This window comes from Ochlerotatus camptorhynchus, unplaced genomic scaffold (assembly GCF_037179485.1).
Source record: "Ochlerotatus camptorhynchus isolate MF236.1 unplaced genomic scaffold, CSIRO-AGI_Acam_v1.1 ptg000361l, whole genome shotgun sequence".
Classification (NCBI taxonomy): Eukaryota; Metazoa; Arthropoda; class Insecta; order Diptera; family Culicidae; genus Ochlerotatus; species Ochlerotatus camptorhynchus.
The window spans coordinates 1001236-1025645 of record NW_027040849.1 but is presented as its reverse complement, the minus strand read 5'-3'; the positions used below and the strand labels follow the sequence as shown (position 1 = coordinate 1025645).

Here is a 24410-nt window from a genome sequence, read left to right as displayed (position 1 = left end):
CCGATATTAGATATTTATCAATATCTCAACAATTTGTTACTCTTTATCAAATCTAACAGTACGTATGGAAAGGTATATACAGTTGAAAGTCATCTTTGATAAAAACATTCCATTATTTATTAAAATCCGATCGTAAGAGAGAGAGAGGTAAAGTGCGGGTTGTTCTTAGCATGACGGAATAATATAGATCTTAACCCTATTATTCGGTTATTCACGGAAAACATTCAACAATCACGCAACAGACTAGAGATACGTTCGTACAATTCGGAAACGCAGCAATCTACCAACCGGTGAACACTCGTGTTTATTTCAGTTACCCTGGGGACGTAATTTGAGATTAGCCCCGGTCCCTTTCAAATTGTATCATTATTTGTGTACGGTCCTTATATTTGAAATGACGTTTCACATTCATCTAGTGATGGCCGATTTTCATTCGAATAATCGATTAATCGATTAATGAACCGAAAAGTAAAATATTTGTAATCGGTTATAACAAACCGATATAAGTATTAACATCTCCAGATGATCATCACCGATCGTTTCAAACATGTACTGCACTCTCATTTGTGGAAAAATGGCAGCACAGCGAACAAAAAGTAATTGATTAGTTGCTCTGATGTTGGTGTGATTGAAATGAGCGCAAAATTTAATTTCTACCGAGGGGGCAGAAAAACCACAAAATTACCCCAGTATTCATGGGATGAAAGGGACCGTGAAAGAGGACACCAAAATAAAAAAAAACATTCTTCCGACAGTTTCATCTTAGTATTCATCTTTGAATCTACTCTGTTACTCCTCCGACTTAAACTTGATGAATAGGGGTTTCTTCTCCGATATCCGGTAACTTGCTTCCATCTCAGCAGCATTTGCGTCCAGCGTCTTGGAAAATTCGCACAAGGACTGTGTTGCACTTCCATTTTCGAAGTTAAAACAAACGGTGTTCTTGATCTCAATTCCAGGCATCATCAAATTTAATTTGCCTCACCGATCGACCGAGCTGCAGGCAATGAATAAACCAGTCGGGACAATAGCCTCTATCGGCTATATAAACGCGTGATCCACACCTAGATGCCTGGGATTCGACAGGTAGAATGCTGACCGGATATGTTATCCTTTTCAGTAAACTAACGGCATTCAAGCATCTGGAAAAAATAATATGAACAAAAAAACCATCCGTTACTTAGGATTCCTCGCTGTAGTAAGCGCCCTTAAATTCGATTCAAAGGTATAGAGATTAGAGACGTTTAACGCACGCACACTAGCGGTTATATCGCCGTGTAAAGTTGTTTATTATTTTCCTCTGGTTTCACCTTGATTTCCTTAACTAGTGCATTTTACCCCAGGAACATCATCGTTGTTGTACCGTATGCGTGATAATGTTTGCACCATCGTACAAATAAAGTTCTCGTTTTACCTGTCCATACAATGCCTTGGTTTTCTTTGCATTGACGAGTGCACGGATGGATTTGAGTTCACTCACTCGACAAAAAGTGACACAACAGCGGGGCCCTGTTTACTAAAAATGAACACATGAATAATACTCACGTAACATTTGAAACGGGTCTATCAACTTATGTACACAAAACTTGTTAAGCCTTTTTCACGCGAACCGAATACGCTCACGCAAACTAACAACACCATCGGGTAGGGGAAATTATCCCCTTCCCGATAATGCTCTTGGTTTGCGTGGACGTACTTCGGTTCTCGTGGAAAGGACCTAGCAAATTATTTACAAAAGTTGATAGGCTCTTTTTGAATGTTGCGCGAGCATTATTCATGTGTTCATTTTTAATAAACAGGGCCCCGCTGTTGTGTCAATTTTTTTTCAGTAGATGAACAAAAGTTCACCCTTGCACTCGTCTATGCACGTAGCCTATAGCTCATACCGTAGTAGGCTGTGTATAAAAGAAAATGATTTACTTAGTTTGACAGTTGCACCATGAAGAAGTGGCAGCGTATTCGTGATTTGTCCCACGCGCAAATGTCGCAAAAAGACATTTCAATCGCCGTGTGTCCCGGTGGACCGTCAAAAGGGTTTTAGACCGAGAAAAGAAAGGACAACTATCCGCGAAGGTGGCCACAGGTCGTCCGAGGTCAGCTCGGGTTCCGAGGGTTATCGCTGCTATCAAAAGGAAGATTCGGGTGAATCCAGTGCATTCAATAAGGAAAATAACAAAGGAACACGGGATCAGTGACTTTACGGCACGGAAGATCGTAAAGGAAGATTGCGGGGCGAAGTCGAGAGCACGGAAAAAACTCACATGATTACCAACCGCATCCGGGAGCTACGAGTCGAACGATGCAAGAAAATTTTGAACTTTCTTAAGCGAAAAAATCCGGTAATCCTGTTCAACGACGAGAGCATGTTTACCGTCGATCCCGTATTAAATTCCAGAACCGACCGGTATATTAGTTCTCTTCCGGTAAAAGACGTGGCCGACGAGCACAAGAACGTGTATCTGACCAAGCATCCTGCTAGCGTTATGGTGTTTGGATTGGTGGCTTCCGATGGCAAAAAATGGACCCGGTGTTCATTCCAGAAGGCGACAAGGTCAACACGGAGGTCTACAACGGGATTTTAAGTAAGTATGTTCTTCCGTGGATCAAAGAACAGTACAGTCCGAAGCCAAATGTTCTATTTCAACAACATGGGGCTCCGTGCCACACCTCGAACCGCACTCAGAAGTGTTTGCAGGAACATCTAAATAGCGTATAAATAGCTAACAAATCCACCAATTACGTACATGCATATGCTGCTTCCCCAACACAGTCATCAGTGAATCGTATCTAGACGAAACATGTCGATGTAGCATTGCTGCTTCCCCAGCACTGTCATCAGAGGGCCGTTAGTAGACAAAACAAGTTGAAGTGGCATTTACCTCCGATCTTCGGGCGTGTGCGAATAGGGAGGATGAAATTGCGTAACATTTTGCACACTCATTGCCATATTCAGAATCACACGCCCTTAACGACCACACAAAATGCTCTCCAGAGTTGTAATCTTCTAACCAAACTTTAAAGCAGCAGTGCAAGTGATTTTGATCGTTAATAACTCGACGGCAAAAACATTCATTGATACGTTTGTTGTTCTGGATGATAGAAGAGCATAGCAGAAATAGTGCGAAATAGGTTAGTGAAGCCATAGTCATCAAAAGAGGAAATAGATGAAGATAATTGACTTTCACCCCTCTGATTCTAAGCCCCTTAATTCAGTCGTCATCATAGCAATGAAAACCAGCATCGCACCGCTTTTGGTTCATATGGGTTACACTTGCTGGTTGCCCAAGTAACCACCATGTCCGCTAATAGCACGCTAATCGCCCTTTTTTATGAGGTTAGTATAAAGCTTCCAAATTTTATATCAGTCGTATATCAGCTTTATATTGCAAAAAAGGCGATTAGCGGGCTTGTTGGTTACTTGGGTGCAATTGTGCTGTTTGACATTTTAGAAGGACCACCAAAAAATATGAAATTACATTATTTTCTAGGGATGCCTAAAAGTTCAATTATTCATTATTTTCTAGTGATGTCAAAAAGTCCAAAAAAAAAACCAGCTATTCGATTAAATATTTATCGAATTTTCAATTATTCGAGCGCGTAACCAACATCAATTTTTATTTCTAATCGTTTAATTTAGCGCAGTAGAGAAAAAAAATAAAGGTACTAATTTATCTGAACAGGCATAGAGAAGAACAATGACGTGAAACAGCGCCAGCTCATCTCAGAACCAAATGAGCAGAAACTTTTGGATAATGGTTTTCTCGCCTAAAGGAACAAATCTAGGGGTTGGCCCGTAGAAAATTAGAACTTGTATTTGTCTGGGTCAGTCTAGTGCTATAGACACCACTGAGTGCTCATCTTCTCCGGGTGGCGATCTTGTCCCGTCCAGGGAACGGTTGATGTTTTTTACTACACTCGCTTCATTGTCGTGCGCGACAGTCTGTTTGTATTCGCACACTCATGCTGTATCGTCGTCTCTCTCAAACAACACAAACGGTAGAACAACATTCGAGCAAAAGAAAATTATCAATAACTATCATATGACAATGTGTGATTTCGCTCTAATTCCTGAACTTTGTGAAAAATAAAGCACAACATTGGCAGCTCTTATTATGAGAACAATTAAAATACATAAATACGTGAAGAGTGACGGAGATTGTCATATGACATTTTAGTTTGGTACTGTACTTCGATAGCTTGTTTTGCAAGTTCGTAAGCAAAGGTAGCCGATTATCACAGAAAATGCGTCAACTACGGTGACCTCTTGCATCACTGGTCCAGTCTACCCCTACGGTAAAACACTGATTTGAGAAAGCACTTTGTAGGCTACGTTGTGTATAATAATCGCTCGGTAGTTGTTCTTGTTGGAAAAAAATTGTCGAACAGAATCAGTAAACGGGAACAGCTGACTTTTGCAATCAATCCGTTTAGTTTAGAAAAAAAAGTTAATTCCTTTACTTTATCCTTTCTCCTTTTCTATTTACAGATCACAATTATGCATCAACACAGCGATTGTATATATGCACCGGTTCTACGCATTTCATTCCTTCACACAATTTCACCGAAATAGCATTGCTGCTGCTGCACTTTTCCTAGCTGCTAAGGTAAATCCCAGATCCTTATATCAATATTACTATTTTTGAACATGCAACAAATACAATAATACCACGTTTCTTTGCAACAGGTTGAGGAACAACCACGAAAGCTAGAGCACATCATCAAAGTGGTACATATATGTTTGGGTATGGACGCACCGGATCCGCTCAAGGAGAGCTACGCCGAACAGGCTCAAGATCTGGTGTTCAATGAAAATGTGCTATTGCAGACGCTGGGTTTCGATGTAGCCATCGATCATCCGCATACGCACGTTGTCAAGACATGCCACTTGGTCAAAGGTACGATCACCCAATCTGTAGGTACCAGTTCGATTGACTACATTTTGCGTCCCTTTGCAGCCTCTAAGGATTTGGCCCAAACTTCCTACTTCATGGCATCTAACAGGTGAGGGACCGGGCGATTGTTTTTTCAATTTTTGTTATATTGTTTAAATATACATGTATGAAATAAATGTACGTTTATTACAGTTTGCACCTGACAACCATGTGTCTGCAATATAAACCGACCGTGGTCGCTTGTTTTTGTATACACTTAGCGTGTAAATGGTCGCGTTGGGAGGTTAGTAGCTACTATTATACCCATAAACGAAGATATGGCTCATATGTCAAAAAAAAAACTTATTTTATAAAAAAGGTTCCTAAGGCAAGACAGGACATATGGCTTCTTTTTATCCTTTTCGTAGGTTTTTCATCCGCTACTGCAGTCTCTGTTGATCATTATCCGTGCTAAATCAATACAAACTGTTCGGGCAGTAATTTTGTACTCATTTAAATCTTTTGAAACCAGTTGCATTTAATTTTGGTGTCATTTAAAGACAGTAAAAGAAAAAATCTAGATAGAGTTGGAATTAGGGCGTAACAGCCTTTGTAAACAATGACTTCTCTCGTTGATTTCTAGGAATTCAAGGCACGCCTACACAAACCAACACATCCATCGAGTAGGAGAAGTCTTACACTACTCGATGGTGATGTCGATTTGCCAGGGAACCATGACTTTTGAGAAATCATCGATCAACTAGAAATACGAACGTGCAAAAAAAAAAAAATTGTACCTAATAAATACATGGCCGGTCACAACACATTATTTAAGCATATTCCTTTGCAACAAAAAAGTTAACTAATATAACACATTTTTATGTTCTAGACTTTGCTCGCATACCGAAACACAAGAAAATATGTTCTAGTTTTCGCAAGTAAAAGATTGTGCAACGTGTGCAATTTATTTCCCTTATTGTAATTAATATAATAAAATTGCATTTTCCTTGTGTAATCATTGAAATTCACTCAGCACCCCTCGATTGTAAACAAATATTTGATTGTTACCTTTTCTAACATTAGATGGTGTGCCAAAAAGCATGGTCTTGTCTAGAGTACCTATGAGGAAAAGAAGAGCAGAGTCGTGACGACACTCAACTTATAGGCACTCTATTCTTGTCCACTCTGTGATGTATAGTAAAGAGACTGAGTTGGGTAAATAGGCGACATCTTATTCATTTGACAGGTCTTCTGCTCGATTGAAACAACTACTTTCCCTACGACTTTGACAGATAATCGATTGCTCCAATTTTGACACGTCGTTTCTTTATAAATTCAACCTCTTTACTGTGTAGGAATGCTTAGGCATAGATATTGGCATATTAGTCGTATCTTCGTCAATGCGTGGCATTTTACCTGTTTGTTGAATTGTATTTTGCAGTTGAAACTGGACTCTTCAGAAGTGCTCAAACGCTAATAAAAATGCGCTTTTACGTTGTTCCGTCTTAGTGTGTCTTCAGCGTACTTATTCCTTATGAACCAAGGAATAAGTGCGCTGAAGACACCAAAAGCGCACTTTTATATATGGTCGCACTTATAATGTGCGCAAAGCGCAATATGTAACGTAAACATTCCAATCGGCTTGCACAATAAATCTATTTTATAATACTGTTACCTACTAAGTCTATTTCTTTTTATCAATTCCGCATCACTCAGATTCCACAATCAAATGAAGGCCGACATTGGTTTCATTATGTGGATAAAACCGTCACGCTGGATCTGCTAAAACAGCTGACAGACGAGTTCCTTCACATCTTTGACCGGTGTCCTACTCGGTTGAAGAGCAAAATGAAATCGATACGTGCTGAACAACCGCAAACGGTAGGTGGCATCATTGATTCAAGGAGAACGAATACAATTTTATCTCTGCAAATCTTGCTCACAGGATGATTCGGGACGGAGAACTACTTCCGCGATGCCTAGCTCGTCGTCGTCCATTTCTCGCGGTATCGACGACGCTGGTTCGTCCTCTAGTCATCATCGGTCATCGTCTCATTCGCAACATTCGCACTCTAAGCAGAGCTCTTCTAGTGGTGAGTTTTTGCAGTTTATTATGGGCCAGTAGATTCGGATTTTAATGTTTAATTCCTTATTTGTATCAGGTGATCCATCGTTAAAAGCATCACAACCATCATCTTCCAATCACAAGATTCCTTCGTCATCGAGTAGTTCTCGTTCCCGCGGCGATCGTCCACCTTCGTCGTCATCGCAGGCACTTCATCAGCAGCAGATGATGGCGAGCGGCGGTCATTACGGAACGAGTGGTTCCAGTAGCAAACCGCAGCCAGTACCCCATCATAGCAGTAGTCGTTCTGGTATGCCTACACAATCGTCCTCGTCGTCATCATCATCATCCAGATATGGTAACATGCATGAAGGCGCAAGAGATCCAAAGATTCGCATGATGCCAACAGCGGCAGCGAGTAGTTCCTCGTCGTCGATGCAGCTGCATCCGTACGGCCAAAGTAAAGCGGATCGCCACAGTAGTAGCAGCAGTAGCGGTCAGAAAGGACCATCCATGTCCCATATGGACAGTAAAAATCCACTTAAATCGCAAAATTCCATGATGGCACCGCTGTTTGGTAGCAATCAGGACATGCCCAGTCGAACATCGTCGTCTTCGATGATGAAACAACCTTCAGCATCCTACGGGTCACACCCACCTAGCTATAGCCAATCGATGAGTAATCGGAACAACAATATGCCTTCAAATGAATCTATTTCCGTCCCTAATCAGCAACAGTTCAAGAACCAGATGCAACAGCAGTTACCAGCCGGTTCTGAATCCTCTTTTCGCCTTATTGATGATAGTAATCGTTTGACAGAACCGATGCAGATGTGCACACCACCAAAGCAATCAAAACCATCGTCGATTTTCAGCCCAGATTGGAAGGATACCCAAGCGGAAAGCAACAATGCAAGTCTTTCAAACACATCTACTGGCAGCAGTAGTGGTAAATCTCGGTCTCAAGGCCAGGCTGCGGGAGTCAGCACCAATCTTGCGAAGCCAATCAAGGAAAGCCCCAGTAGCAGGGAGAAGAAACCACTTTTGCCACCCTACTCAGATCAACAGCAGAAGCAGCGTTCCGACACGCCGAAGAAGGAACGTCGTCCGGAAATGGGAGCAACAACCGGTGGAAGTCATCCATCGAAATCTAGCGAGAAGAAATCGTCATCATCTTCGAGTCTGAAAAGATCGCTAGAATCATCATCGATAGATACAGCAGATTTGCTAGGATTCAATAAGATACCTAGTGGCCAGGCGCCGCTGAAGCGTTCACTTCCAAGCAGCGAACAAGTTCGCCAGGAAGATGGAACCGATTTTCGGGAATCGAAAGTACGGAAGGTGGAAATTTCGTCACCATCGGAAAGTTTGTTTGCCTCCTCGTTTGATTTGTCTAGTACATTCGACAAGCAGGACGATAGCTTCTCTTTGTTTCCGTTCCATGATCCCGGTTCGCTGCTGTCTCAACCTTTGCTAAGTGATTCAAAACCGGTAACTACTGGCAAAACTAGCTTCACCAATACAATCAACGGAATCGAAACCAATCCAGCTTTGGTTAGCAGCTTACTCAAAGAAAGCCTTTGCAACAACGAAAGCAAGTTTGGCACACTCAATAGCAGCGCAACAGCAGGAGGAAATGTTTCGAATGTTACGGCATCCAATAGTTCGGCAGCAAGCAGTGTATCAGCAATGCCCGCGAGTAGCGCTCCTGCGCTATCGGTTTCAAGCTTGAGCACATCGTCGGCTGCAAGCATAGTGTCCAATGTACCTGAAGCGATCAAAACAGAGGCTCCATCACTAGACGTGAATGCACCATCTGCAATTAGTAGTTTGCTTGCACAGTCCGCACCCACAGTTCCGGCAACTGCTGCCCTCACTACTCCAACAACGGGGGCTGCTGCTAATATCAGCGCGATTGCCAGTACCGTTAGTAGTGAAATTCCAACCCTAACGGGCGATGTACTCACAAATCCTGCCAAAGATGACGACCATCGTCGTATCAAGTCGGAAAAGAAGAAAAAGAAAGACAAACACAAGCACAAGGAAAAGGATAAATCGAAGGACAAAGACCGCGAAGAGCGCAAGAAACACAAGAAGGACAAAGAACGGCACCGTGATCGGGAACGTGAAAAATCTGATCAAGCCATCGATCCGGCACTGAGCGGGATGCCACCGGGACCGATTAAAATCAAACTTCCAAAGGACAAGTTGAATCTCCATCCGCTTACTGAAAGCACAACTAGCAGCAATCCCCCACCTTCCGATATGGGATTGAAAATCAAAATTCCAAAAGACCGACTATCCGGTACCTCGTCTCTCAGTGCTGCTACCTCGAGCACCACGACACACAGCAGCACTGCACCACCTGGGGCAAGTACTTCTTCAAACCAGCCAACACAACCGCCTAACCCGCTCAAACTTAAAATCTCCAAGGATAAAATCGAACACTACAACATCAGCGCAGGAGGCGAAAGTAGTTTCAATAATGGTTCCGGACATGGACACGGCGGACATCACGGTCACAGTAGCAAGAAGAAGGATCGCGACAAGGACCGCGACAAGAGCAAATCGAACAAATCTACGTCGTCGTCCACGATCGATTACAACAAGCATAATGGTAACGGCAACGGTGGCGGCGGTTCCTCCGCCAGTGGACAGGCTGGCAATTCTTCCAGTAAATCTTCCTCCAGCAAGGTAAGTGACGATCTGTCGTTGTTTTTCTGATAGAAAATTTTGCTATAACTAGAGAAATTTGTTAAACTGTGCGCCTTGCAGCTTCAAGCTGTTGTGTCGCAAACTTTATACTGTTGAACAAATCCTTCTTTTTTTTCTTAAATGCGTACTGTATATAAATATCACCAATCTGGGCATGTTTGCAACATTTGAGATTGCCCACTTGCGAATCAATATGAAAAGAGTGAAATATTCGGATATTTCTTGAACCTACAATGTAATATTACTCCCTTTCATATCAATAAAATTACCCAATACCCAATTCGCTACACATGAATATGTTCTTCGAATATCAGTTCCAAGATATTTGGCTTGAGCGGTGATAATGAGGAATTCTTCAACATCTTTTTATGTAAGTAGGTCACAATAAATTCTCCATTTGGTTAATACTTAGTTTAAACAACGACAATTTAGATAATTCGTCCGGATTTTGATATAAAATGTTAACCTAAACATCAAAATCAATTCATCTAATGAATTGAAACTCTCAGAGAAAAAAAACAAAGCAAAATTTGTTCGATTTTCACATAAATGCGCAATTGTTCCATCGTTTTTTTTCTATGTGATAGGTTACTGACTGCCAATAAGTGCGATTGTATGGCAAAATGGCAAACAAAAAGTTGGCTTAACTGTAGTTGGAGAGAAAAGTTTAACTGTCATGAACTGAAAGAGCGCTGAAAATGGTATTAAATAAAAACGCATTTTTTACAGAAAACCAAACCGTGATGTGCAATTTATTTTTTTCGTAATTACTTCATTCTAGTCTATCTGCTGGACAGTTTCCGAAAGAAATCTTCCGATGTTCAACTACCCCCCCCCCCAGTTTTCGAACTTTGTTGCAGTGATGATAATCTTCCTCCTCTCTGTTGTGCGAAAACGAATGAGTCGAATAAGTGCTCACCTGCTGCAGTGTCTTCTAAAAGTCTTCGATACGTAGTTGTTTTTCTGGTATTTGATTAGTCGGCCTTAAGTAGTCTTTATCTTAAATGAGCATTGGAGTATCCGTTGGATTTTGGGAAGGCAAGTTTACTTGGTAGGTAATCTCTTTGTGTGAATAGTAGGTATCTATCCAAAATCAACTTATTGTATACACATGGCGTGTCTTAGGAAGGATGGACGAATCGCTCGGTTTAGGTATCACGTTGATCTCTCCCTATATGTCAGGGATTACAATGTAAAATGTTGCGGTTTTCAATTCTAACATGCTCTAGATTAGGCCTGTCCAACCTTTCTAATCTTGCTTTTTTAAATGGCTGTATTTTTGTTCGATTAACATGTTCCAAAGACCACGTCCGCCCCGTGGGCCGGACGTTGGGCAGCGCTGCTCTAGATCAAAGGCATGTAATTCTGAATTTTCTCGCAAACATCAAAGTTGAAAGCAATTCTTCATGATCAAAGTTACTCGATCGATTCAGTTTAGCGCAGAACATTCTTGTTGTTGTTAACCTTTGGTAGCTGCAGTTGTTAGAGCTGCACCGAATATTCGATGGCCGAATATTAGGTCCGAATACCCATCAAATTTAATATTAGCCGAATATCCGGTGTACTGAATAGTAGCAATAATATTCGGTCGAATATTTCCGAATAAGACCACTTTATAACTAAAATTTCATTCTGCATAAGTTCCCTGGGCTTTGGTAAAACCTTGTGGTAATTCAATTAGGCTACCAAAGCTGGCTGGAATGATGCACACTAGTTTTGCCAGATTAGTGTTGACGCGGACCAAAAGTGCATTTGAACCCGCTCATAAAAGCATATTAACAGATTAATCAACACCGTATACTTTTTTGCACTGAAATGATTAAGCACAGCATTTTTTTTTGTAAGAATACTATAGATTTAGTCACAGTTGAAATACCGTGTGGTGCCCGTTCACCACTCACTTTAGAGCAAAATTAAGTTCACATCGGTAGTAAAATTACTTTTCATAGATATATTGAGCATATTTTTGCACTAGCTTGAAGGTCATTATAATAAGATTGTGGATAAAATATAAAACAACCAAAACAATGCAGGGGTTCCATTCATCACTCATGTCGTAGTGGAAATATTTACTTTTTGAATTGTCCATCTTTTCTGGCCGTTTTAACGCATTATATGGTTTGTAAGTTTGTATTAAGATATTAGATATTGACTAAACACTCTCCTTTGTTATGATATATTGGTAGTAATGTATATTTTAAGATAATTTTGATATTGTTTCCTACAATTCCTGCATTGAGGCATCACTAATAATGATTAATTGAAACATCTATAACAAAGAATAGGCAAACATTACCTATAATTGGTCAAAAAGCATCTTCTTAAAAATGAACCTCACACGGGGCAAGAGTGCCACCCCAATATATATGAATAAAATTATACAAAAATGTTGAAGAAATTGCTTCATTGTACATTTAAGCACAGACAAACAGACGTAACTCTTTAAAAAAGTTTTTCTTGGAAACATAGTATCTCAAAACATATGACCTCAGTAACGACATCTCTCGGGCTTCTCGCGGAAAACAAGCTTGCTCGCTAGCTCGCAAACAATATTGCATAAAAGTTCTATAGAATGTATAGAAACGTCAAAGTGATCCGATGCCAGCGCTGCTGCGGCGAGTAGTTCGCGAAACTGATAGTATTCAAATCAACCGTTAAATACTTGAACGAAGATACACAATGAAGTGTTACGTCTGTTTGTCTGTGATTTAAGTGTTCGGTAAGCTTATTTTCACCAAATTGGCAAAACCAGCTACATAAAATATCAACAGCAATACCTTAGTTTTCATTGGTAAACATGTTTCATTTGTTATGTATTGAATAATAATGTAAAATTCAATAGTTGAGTAAACAATAACAGCTGTTGCTAGCATGCTTAATAATCCAAAGGCTAAGTTTATAAACGGTTCGGTTTGACGGCGAATGCAAACTGTTAGTAAAGGAGAAGAATGCAGCACGGGCGAGAATGCTGCAACACCGCACGAGATTGAATGTGGAGCGATACAGACAAGCGCGGAATAGACAAAACTCGGTTTTCCCAAGGAAGAAGCGTCAGCAGGAAGTCCGAGGTCGCGAGGCGTTGGAAAATCTGTACCACGTAAACTACACACGGAAGTTCTACGAGAAGCTAAATAGTTCGCGCAAAGGCTACGTGCCGCAAGCCGATATGTGCAAGGACTTGGACGGTAACCTTCTCACGAACGAGTGTGAGGTGATGGAGAGGTGGAAGCAGTACTATGACGAGCACCTCAACGGTGAAGCAGCAGAAAACGAAGGTGGCACGGCAACATACCTTGGAGCACGCGCAGAAGACGACAGGCTACCGGCCCCTGATCTTCAAGCAGTTGAGGAGGAGATCGGTCGGCTGAAGAACAACAAAGCAACTGGTGTAGATCAACTGCCAAGTGAGCTATTAAAATACAGTGGTGAAGCACTAACTAGAGCGCTGCACTGGGTAATTGCCAAGATTTGGGAGGAGGAGATATTATTTTTTTTTTCCTTGGTTTGTTTTCCGTCGATCTTTTTTTCCGTGCTGATGCTACCGATACCAATGCTACCGACGCCAGGAAGGCAGCTCCCACACCTGGACCCTACCTATCGATCCATCAACTCATGAACCGGGGACCAACGGCTTTACTTCCCTTCCGAAGGAAGACGTGATCAGAGATGTTATGCCTCAGAACATCCCGGCGGCGCCGACTGGGATTGAACCCAGGCCTGCTGGGGTGAGAGTTAATCACGCTTACCACTACACTGGGAGGAGGAGATATTACCGGAGGAGTGGATGGAAGGTGTCGTATGCCCAATCTACAAAAAGGGCGACAATTGTTGGATTGCTGCAACTACCGCGAGATCACACTGCTGAGCGCCGCCTACAAGGTACTCTCCGAAATTCTATGCCGCCGCCTGTCACCATTTGCAAGAGAGTTCGTGGGGCAATACCAGGCGGGATTCATGGGTGCCCGCGCTACCACGGACCAAATTTTCGCGATTCGGCAGGTTCTGCAGAAATGCCGCGAATACAACGTTTGTTCATCGATTTCAAATCCGCATACGACACAATCGATCGAGATCAGCTATAACAGATTATGCATGAGTACGGATTTACGGATAAACTGACGCGATTGGTCAAGGCGACGATCGAGTGATGTGCGTTGTTCGAGTATCGGGGACATTCTCGAGTCCCTTTGAATCTCGAAGGGGGTTACGGCAAGGTGATGGACTTTCGTGTCTGCTATTTAACATCGCTTTAGAAGGTGTGATCAGAAGAGCTGGGATAGACACGAGTGGCACGATCTTCAGGAAGTCCATCCAGCTTCTTGGCTTCGCCGATGACATCGACATCATGACACGGAACTTTGAGACGAAGGCGGAAACGTACATCAGACTGAAGGCTGAAGTTAGGCGGATTGGACTTGCCATCAACGCATCAAAGACAAAATACATGAAAGGAAGAGGTTCTAGGGAAGACAATGTTAGCCTCCCACCCCGAGTTCAGATAGACGGTGACGAAATCGAGGTGGTCGATGAGTTCGTGTATTTGGGCTCACTGGTGACCGCCGAAAATGATACCAGCAGAGAAATTCAAAGGCGCATTATGGCAGGGAATCGTGCCTACTTTGTACTCCGGAGGACGCTCCGGTCGAATAAAATTAGCCGCCGCACGAAGTTGACTGTCTACAAGACGCTGATTAGACCGGTGGTCCTCTACGGCCACGAGACCTGGACTATGCTCGTGGAGGACCAACGCGCCCTTGGTGTTTTCGAACGGAAGGTGTTGCGTACCATCTACGGTGGAGTGCAGATGGATGACGGATCGTGGAGGAGGCGAATGAACCACGAATTGCACCAGCTGCTGGGAGAACCATCCATCGTCCACATTGCAAAAATTGGGTGACTACGGTGGGCTGGGCACGTCGTAAGATTGCAGCACGACAACCCAGTGAAAATGGTTCTAGAAAGCGACCCAACAGGAACAAAAAGAAGAGGCGCGCAGCGGGCAAGAGGGATCGACAAGTAGAAGGCGACCTGCGGACCCTTCGCAGACTACGAGGCTAGCGAAGTGTGGCCATGGATCGAGTAGAGTGGAGACGACTTCTTCGGATAGCAGAGGCCAACAAGGCCTTAGCCTGATTGGTAAGTTAAGGTAAGGTAAGTATGTTTATAAACAAGCATGAATAGATTTCACTCAATTTAAGAGGCATAGCTCTTTTGCTCCACACGGGTTCGCACTTTTGCCCCATTGCAGTTAAAAAAGTAAGAGGTTGTATCCAAGACACGACCGTAGATTTGACGTAGGATTACGAAAGGTAGTTTTGATGTCACAGCAAAAGTATAATAATATATATATTAAATTTATTTCTTAACTCGTTACCTGTGAAAAAGGTCGATAGGTTGAAATTCGGAAGCAATTTGAGAGTTCTGTTTGTGAGGTTCTCTGTCGATGACCATGTAGTACAAGCCAATCCTGGACGATATGTCTTGGATACAAGCTCTTACTCTTAAGTTAACTCTTTTATCAGTCATTTGTGGTCCTGAAAAGGACCGATGGGTTGGAAGCTTGGAAGCCAGTTTAGAACAATGCTGTGAAAATTTGTCCTTGATGTTCTTGGAGATCATAGCGGTGCGGAAACGAAATATGTAGGGTAGAGAACTATTTCGGCCTAATCGCCCATTTTGGGCCTGTCGAGCAGAAAAGTTCAAATAAATCCATGCTTTCAGAGTTAACAAGTCAATTATGCGTTTGGTACGATACTTTAGTTAATAAGCTATCGAACGAAGTCAATGAGAACGCGTGATATGAAGGTTTGCACGCATTATTCCCAAAAACAAAAGAAGCGCTCCAACCGAATCATGTTTTATCTTCATCCGATAGGCCGAAGTGAATTCATTGGCGTTTCCATGGTGTTTCAATGCGTTAGGCCGAGTTTAGAATCCGTAGGCCGAGTTTGGCGTCAAGAAGCAGTGTTAGACTTTTTACAATATCTCAACAATTTGTTTCTCTCCTTTTATTTCACTGAACACAGGTGTGAATATGTCTTCTCACATGGATTTTTTCCCGGAAAATCTTGGTGACGAGAGTGATGAGCACGGCGAACGTTTTCACCAACAAATGAAGATGATGGAACGTCGTTACCAAGGGTTTTGGGATGAAGCAATGATGGGTGACTATTGTTGGTTTCTGATTCGAGAAACAAGTTCAAAACATCGAAGACAAAGTCATTCGATTCTCAATCATTTTTAATAAAACCTAAATAAATTTCTTTTGTATCAACTCGGTTTTAAATCCTGATATGCCTTAATCAAATTGATATGTAGAGAAAAGAATCTCCCATGAAAACTTTACATGCGATTTGGATGCTTACAACGACACCTAGAAAAGGAACTCTAAAGCTGTTGTATTTCAGCAACATTTTTAAGTGTTTTACAAAAATGCTCATAACTTCGACAATTTCCAACCGATTTCATCCATTAAAGGCTCATTTTCTCCAGTGTTTAATGGACTTAAAGAATAAATTATGGAATGATTTTTTGAATATTTTTATCCCATTAAAAATGTTGATTAAAACAAGATTTTTATGGAAAATTCGCAGGAAAAATAAAAAAAAATGCTGTAAATTTTTAAATGACTTCAAAATTAAATTTTTAATTAAGACATAAAATTCTAGTGAACTATAGCTTATTTAGCTTCATTTTCACAATAAAAGATTTAAAATTGGTGCACTAGTTCCAAAGATATTGACATTTTAGTAATCGTACTTTTGTTCAAAATTCAAAAAATCAAAATTTTTGTATATCTCAAAAATGGCTCTACTTTAATTTTTTCTGACCACGGCATTGAATTCAGCGTAGGATTTTGCATTAGAAACGTTGGTCAACCACTAAAGTTCACACTTTTTATGTTGTTTTGTAAACTAGTGTTATCAAAGAGCTTTGGGGGTGATGTGGCTGGCAGCAAGGCGAGCAAACGTTCAATGAAAATTAACTCTTAAACAACAATAATTTATGCAGGTCCTGAAAAGAACTGTTTTGTCGTGATGGTTGAGTAATACTGAGCTATGACAACACGGATGAGGCTGACAAGCTGTATGTTGTTTGGAACGAAGGTGACGCGCTCAGCATAGATGGCCTACAGCGGCTCACGATGAGCAACTGAATCCGATCAGCGGTTGAGGGCAGCCTTGATAGCTAGCTGCTTGCGGGGAGCCTTTAGTTGTGTGCTGGAGAACACCACCACTCACCACACCCGGTGATTGAATGTACAGCGTTCGGTGAGACCGGATCGAATTCAATTTTGAAATCTGTGTTAGGGAAAGCGCTTTTCGCAGGCAATCGGTGACCATTTTATGATCATAGCAACACTTGCACATTCGTGAAATTTTCAATCGTGAGGTTGTGAAAAATTATAAATCCCTATTTTAACGAATTCGTAGAAAAATTTTCTATCGATTTGCGTATTCAGAATTAAATTCCATCATCTCTGGATCAAAATCAGACCTCTTTCATGCCGCGAACGACTTTGGATTCTGAAATTGCACCCCCAATGTTGCCTTAAAAATATATGGTATGTTAAATTTAAACATATGAGAACTGACATTCGATTGATGACCTTGACAAATCAAGCTGAACTTTGCATTAGGTGACATTGACAGATTCTCTTCGTCAACTTTCTCTTTGTATCCCCACGGCCATGTAATGACATCCCCAGGTATTTTCAGCACACTGATCGATATAAGAAGCTTTTATCTAGCATCTATTACAACAAACACAAAAAGAAACGGTTATGTGCTCAAGTTATTAACGAAAGAGAAACTCAGCGAAGAGAATCGATCAACGTTACTTAGGAGCTAATGCAATGTTCAGCTTGAAATGTCCAAAAAAGACTCTTTATCTAATTTATGGTCCATTATTCCCATCACCATTTTGTCGTGATGGTTAAGTAATGCTGAGCTATTAGCAACAATCAATACGAAACTAACGATTTTAAATTGGCTCACCACTTGACTAGCCTATTGGTCCCAAGCAAACGATTAACGTACCCTATTCTAGTTGAAATTCTAGTACTACGTAATGTTTGTTTTGATTCGCTATGAAAGATTGACAGATAAAATGAGGGGTTATTGGTTTTCCCTATGTTTCGAGGGGTGAATCGATTAGCTTGGGACCGAAGAGAGTACCAGAGCTGAGCCAAAAAGTCGAGCACGTTATTTTGGGACCTTCTTGTCTTAGAGTTACCTCTATGCTATTAGGGTGTCCAACACGGATGAGGCTGGCGAGCTGTACACGAAACGAAAATCAATGATTTTATTCATGTGTTTCATATACATTTTTGCCAAAACATCAGCCTTATACATTCCATAAGACAAACCACATAGGTCCTATAAGAATGCATAAAAGTTATGTGTAACCACTTATACATTTCATTTGACACATGATCTTAACCAACTTTTTGCTAGGCGTCTGCTTATTATTTGACTTATACATATTATGAAAAATCAGCAATAAAAATTTGCCAAAAGGTATAAGGAAATTTCTATCCGTGTATGTTGTTTGGAACGAGGGTGACGTGCTTGGCATAGATGGCCAAGCGACTCACGAAGATGGATCCCGATCAGTAGCGGTGAGGCTTCTTCCTCCTTCTTCGGTGAATGGACGCTCATGTGTGCTGCAACTCGCTGCTTGCGGACAGCCTTTCGTTGTGTACAATGTTCAACGCTACGCGCCGAAAGGACCACCGACCGGACACCACCACACACGGTGATTGAATAAGCACCGTTCAAGGAGACAGATCGAATTTGAAATCTGTGTTAGGAATGCGCTGTTTGCAGGCAATCGGTGATAATTTTGATCACTATTGCAACAGTTGAACATTTGTGTAATTTTCAGTAGTGACCTATTCAAAATTAATAAAGTGTTCAATTTAGCAGATTCGTAGCCAAATTTCTGATCGATTGGCTTGTTAAGAATTAAAATCCATCCGCTATTGACAGAGTTATATCAACAATCAATACGAAACTAACGATTTTAAATTGGCTCACCACTTTAGTAGCCTATTGGTCCCAAGCAAACGATTAACGTACCCTATTCTAGTTGAAATTCTATTACTACACTATGTTTGTTTTGATTCGCTATGAAAGTTTGACAGATAACATCAGGGGTGTGTGGATTCATGCAGAACATGCAGGGGTGAGTGAAATAGCTTGGGACTGCTTGGGACCGTTGTTCTGGTACTGAGTGAGCCAAAAATAATAATGATTTTCTTCGGGACCCAGTGGTCTTAGAGTTACCTCTATGGTTATATCATAGAGGTAACTCTAAGACTAGAAGGTCCCGAAATAACGGGCTCAACTTTTTGGCTCAGCTCTGGTACTATCTTCGGTCCCAAGCTAATCGATTCACCCCTCGAAACATAGGAAAATCCACTAACCCCTCATTTTATCTGTCAAACTTTCATAGCGAATCAAAACAAACATTGTGTAGTAGTAGAATTTCGACTAGAATTGGGTACGTTAATCGTTTGCTTGGGACCAATAGGCTAGCCAAGTAGTGAGGCAATTTAAAATCGTTAGTTTCGTATTGATTGTTGGTTATATGTGGTCAAACCTGACCACTTCTCGTAATGCGGTCATTTTTGGTTTTTTGAAATTGCACCCCCAATATGTTTCCGAAAGACGTAATCCTATGTCAAAAAAGAGTATGTAGATTTTTCGTAGATTTCAGCTTGAGATTTTTCGAGCTTCTATAATTGAGCTTTAGATGTGACGAAGCATTCTTATCCTGCTTCTTATTGTTAATAATTAAATGAAAACAGGCTAATGTGTGATTTTTGTCGAGTATCAATGCACTTCCCAGACAACTAGAAGTCGTATAACAATGGATAGATAGAATCGCAAAATACTACAGATTTAGTCCAAATCCCATATTAGAATGAATTTCATTGCATGATGTTTAAGTTGCTTCGTATATGATGTAAACTTTCTACATTTATATGATGTATAATGTTTTCATCGTACAAGAAGAGTATATATTAATTCGGATAAACTGGTAAGAATTGTCAAATTGAATTTGTTATTACAGGTTAAGTCGTCAAATTGAGTCGCTTACAAAGTATTTTAAAATTTGCATAAATTTGTATATGGCATCCAGTTTTGTATGTACAAGCTTTTTTTTGTATTGTAATAGATTTATATGCTTGTATATCTTAAAAAACAACTTTGATATAGATGCATTCTGGTTGTCTGGGATTCCTGGTCATTTAGATTAAAAAAAAAAGTAGAAGGGCCTGTGCCTAGGGGCACGAACGGAAGCTTGACGTAGGACAGCTAGTGGACGGAACAAATGTGAACATTTAGTTCTTTTAATTGATCAATCATCAATTATCTTAACTCTTTCCTTTATTTGTAAGCGTATCAAATTTGTAGTATTTATTTCAAAGAGAAAGTTCAAAGGCATAACATCTCTCCGATCACGCCTTCCTTCGGGAAGTAAAGCCGTTGGTCCCCGGTTGAGTTGATGGATCGATAAGTAGGGTCCAGATGTGGGAGCTGCCTCCCTGGCGTCAGTAGCATTGGTGCTCAGCACGGAAAACAAATCTCGCGTCACTTTTTAATAGGTTCTATCTACATTGATCGATTCTCTTCATCGACTCTCTATCGTAAATAACTCGGCTTCAAAAATGGCCGTCTTCGTCGAATTAGATGCTAGATTGTTGCTTCTTCCATCGAAAATATCCAGCCGTGGCGATTCAAAGGAAAAGTTGATGAAGAGAATCGATCAAAGTCATTTGTCCAAGTAAGGTTACATGAGCATTTTGTGTGGTCGTTGGGGGTGTGTGGTTCTGAATATGGACAAACAGGCAATAACTGTAATAAGCATGGTGGCCCTGAAAAGGGCCGTTTTGTTTCCAAAGTTGGTGATGATTTAAACCGTAACCGTACAGAGTGCGTCTCTGTCGCTTCAAAGCGTAGATGACACCCATGGCCGCTTACGCTTGGCGTGTTTAGTGTAGGTGACAGCATCACGGATCTCATTTTCCAGGAACACCTTCAGCACACCTCGTAGATCAGACCGGAGGTACGTTTGACACCGCCACGGCGAGCCAGACGACGGATGGTGGTTATCTCGAAGAACTTTGCGATAACGCTTGGCACCTTTTCCTCCTTTGCCACGACCAGTCACTTGTTGCTTGTTGCCGTTCGCCGTCCGAAGCGAAAATGAGCTGTTGCCATACAGCAGCGCTGCTTTATATCTTTTCAGGTTAAAGCAGAATGATGTGCAACCAAGTGGTACTCGATTATGAGGACTGGGTTTGGGAAGAACGTTTAACAGTGATAAAATTATCACTTTTTATTTGTACATTGCACAATGCTTGACATTACCACTTTTTCAATAGCTTATCGTTAAAAATCATAAGTCGGATGCGTAAAAATATTTCTGATCGATTGGTGATAAAATTATTGAAATTGGTCCAGGAGCAGCTGAGTTATTAATGTTCAAAATCTTCCATAATTTTGTTTCATGTTCCATTTTCGGTTTTCACAAAGTGTACCCCCATATAGAAATGAAAGACGTAGTCCTACGTCAAAATACCAACAATACCAACTACCTACTTTCCTCAGAAACGACCTGTTAACAAGGCTCACAATGAATATCATTCGCATTCGGATTCGAAAGTGTGACGTCACGAGTATTAAGTTCGTAGGATGCATACTTCCAATCACCAATGGCCCCTAATGCCGAATTTATTTTCTTCTTCACAGAAAAGTATTCCTACCATACAACAACAGCAATATTCCCTTAATCAAATGACAGCGGAACAACTAGCAGCCTCGGCGATGGTTCCACACCATCCCGCTAGTTTCGATTACATGCAACACGCTCAAGCTCCAACAATACAACAGCAGCAGTATTTTAGTCAGTTCGGACCATTCGCTGCTCCACAGCAGCAGCACACCAACAACAGTGCCACGAAGATGTCTGGCAACAATCTTGGCACCAGCCTACCAACTTTGTACTACGGCACTAGTAATCAGAATAATGGTAGTAATACTGGCAAGAAGTAGTATCATCGTACCCTTAAACATCATTCAAAGCATTACGCACGCTTAACAAAATGTGATGCACACAAACCATCAAATTGTATTTTTTTCATTTCTTTAAATTTAGTTTATCCTCATGCTAGTGTTCACAACCCAACAAACATGTTAGTCTTTTAAATGCTGCTTTAACCTGTTGTTAGTCTACTACTTTTGACTGTATAAGCTGTAATTCAGCTTTCAATGTTTGTTGGGAATCCTTAACGTTGATCAATAAGAACTTATTGCTTTCTCGTACCTAAATGTACATCAATTTGATTTGTAATGAAAACCGAAAAGCAATACTTAGTTTTCGTTTTTTTTAATTTAAATTAGAAAAAAATATGTTACATTACTAAATATAAAACAAATACATATGTAATTTGTATAGAGCATCTGTATCTGCGGTAAACGAATAAAGGGTACATGTAGAATAAACTCTACATATAATGCCTAACAGTGTAGTGTAGTCTAGTATAATGTTAGCCACGAAAATTCAGTTGAATGATGTGGCGAGTTTTTTTTTCTTGCTTCACGCCAACACTATTCATATGGATTATGGACAATGTGCAAAAAGTACACAATTAAAATTCAACAAACAATAACAGAAAACATTAACAATTCCTACTAGTAACACGAAAGATGCAAAACATCTAGAAAAGAAATGAAAAGTCTGAACAAGAGAGGCGAAAGCTTCTAGAAATATGTAAACAAAAGCACTCAACTATCATTACTACAGTTTAAAAAAATACAAAAAATATTGATTACATAGTATAACAAAAAAAAACGGAATCGTAGTTAGATAATAATACATTGTATTTATGTTCACCAAAAAACAATACTAGCAATGAATGAACGTAGGATAACTGATGTAAAATTTGAGGAGCAATTAAAGGTTGATTCTGCAGAAAGGTTAAAATGTCGTAAATTTGTGATCCGAACCTCTTCTAGTGTGTGTGCGTGTGTGTGTGTGTGTCTGTGTTTTTATAGTAAGGTTTAGGAAAGCTTCAATCAGCTTAGTCATCACTTTTTGTTTGCCTTTACAGCATCCCAATGAATTAAAAAAAAAATCTTACGATTGATACAGTTTGCCATCTTCGAAGGTACAAATCTTCCTTGTCCTGCCTTGTCCTTTTAACAGATTTGAACATTCGTTTGTTCTTATGGAGAGCTACTTGGCAACGCGTTGTTTTATGAACAGTATGCTTCACGATCCCACAAAGATACGATAGATTGTCAGCAAAAGTTTTAACATCAATTGGCGTTGATGGCGACTCTGTAGCTCTTTGCTCCTATGGTAAAATCAGGTAAAATCCATAAGCAATGCAAACGTCAGACTGTGCGTGAAACATGGAGGACTTCGTACTATCCTTTCACACCACCGAAAAAATCCCATAAGAAACTGTCAATCTTTTCTAGAAGAGACAATTTTTCGACGGTATGGCCACAGAGAACAGACATGGAGGCTCGAACAAAATTTCTCTAAAAACTTGTGTAAAGATTCCTATTCGACTTAAGCACCACTAACGGCGACTTCCCCACTTAAAAAACCTCTTTGACAGCATGATGGCGCTGGCGTTGCACAAATTACACTAGACACTAAGTGCTAGTAGCGCCAAGTGGCAATTTTCAACAGAAAATTTATCGATACTAGCGCCAAATTGGTCGAAAGTGGAAAATTTATAGAGAAAAATCAGGAGATGCTAACACCACGTAACGGCGACGATCCCACTTATTTTACACAAGTTTCTGACCGAACTTGAACGTCTGTTCTCTGTGGTATGGCGTCAACGCCAAATCACAGAGAACAGACATGGAGGCTCGAACAAAATTTCTCTAAAAACTTGTGTAACTTGTGTGGGAACGTCGCCGTTACGTGGTGTTAGCATCTCCTGATTTTCTCTATAAATTTTCCAATTTCGACCAATTTGGCGCTAGTATCAATAAATTTTCTGTTGAAAATTGCCACTTGGCGCTACTAGCACTTAGTGTCTAGTGTAATTTGTGCAACGCCAGCGCCAAATCCTCTCACTCCACTGAAAGTTCCCATAAGAAACTGTCAATCTTTGCTAGAAGAGACGATTTTTCGGCGGTGCCGTCAAGTTCCAACTTTGTTTACTCAATTTTTTGGGTAGCCTTCTTTCCTTTATTTAACGTCGGTCTCTGTTCCGCAATCTAGTGCCAATCACCGACGGACATCGATTGCCATCCATTGATCGCAATCGAATGTGCAGGAAGGCAGCTTCCACACCTGCGTAGGATATCGCACCCATTCATCAACACACATGGGCCGGGACCAACGGCTTACTTCCCTCACAGAGAACAGACATGGAGGCTCGAACAAAATTTCTCTAAAAACTTGTGTAAAGATTCCTATTCGACTTAAGCGCCACTAACGGCGACTTCCCCACTTAAAAACCCTCTTTGACAACATGATGGCACTGGCGTTGCACAAATAACACTAGACACTAAGTGCTAGTAGCGCCAAGTGGCAATTTTCAACAGAAAATTTATCGATACTAGCGCCAAATTGGTCGAAAGTGGAAAATTTAGAGAGAAAATCAGGAGATGCTAACACCACGTACACATAAAAAAAAGTTGTTGAATATTACCACAGAGAACAGACGTTCAAGTTCGGTCAGAAATTTGTGTAAAATAAGTGGGAACGTCGCCGTTACGTGGTGT

General features: G+C 40.8%; 1 protein-coding gene across 2 annotated transcripts in view; it reads left to right on the top strand.

Annotated features, from left to right (window-relative positions):
- The window catches only part of LOC135709433 (cyclin-T-like), a 39629-nt gene extending 17187 nt beyond the window's left edge, over positions 1–22442 (top strand). The window contains exons 2-9 of one of the 2 annotated variants that reach the window (XM_065231753.1): positions 4487–4604; positions 4685–4895; positions 4956–5001; positions 5085–5175; positions 6588–6752; positions 6817–6964; positions 7034–9630; positions 21411–22442. In XM_065231753.1, the coding sequence (XP_065087825.1) occupies positions 4487–4604; positions 4685–4895; positions 4956–5001; positions 5085–5175; positions 6588–6752; positions 6817–6964; positions 7034–9630; positions 21411–21713 (3679 nt within the window). In that variant the 3' untranslated portion in view covers positions 21714–22442. Of the gene's footprint in view, positions 1–4486; positions 4605–4684; positions 5002–5084; positions 5176–6587; positions 6753–6816; positions 6965–7033; positions 9631–21410 lie in introns of both variants that reach the window. The other variant, XM_065231752.1, reaches the window with a different exon arrangement.
- The last annotated feature ends 1968 nt before the right edge of the window (positions 22443–24410 follow it).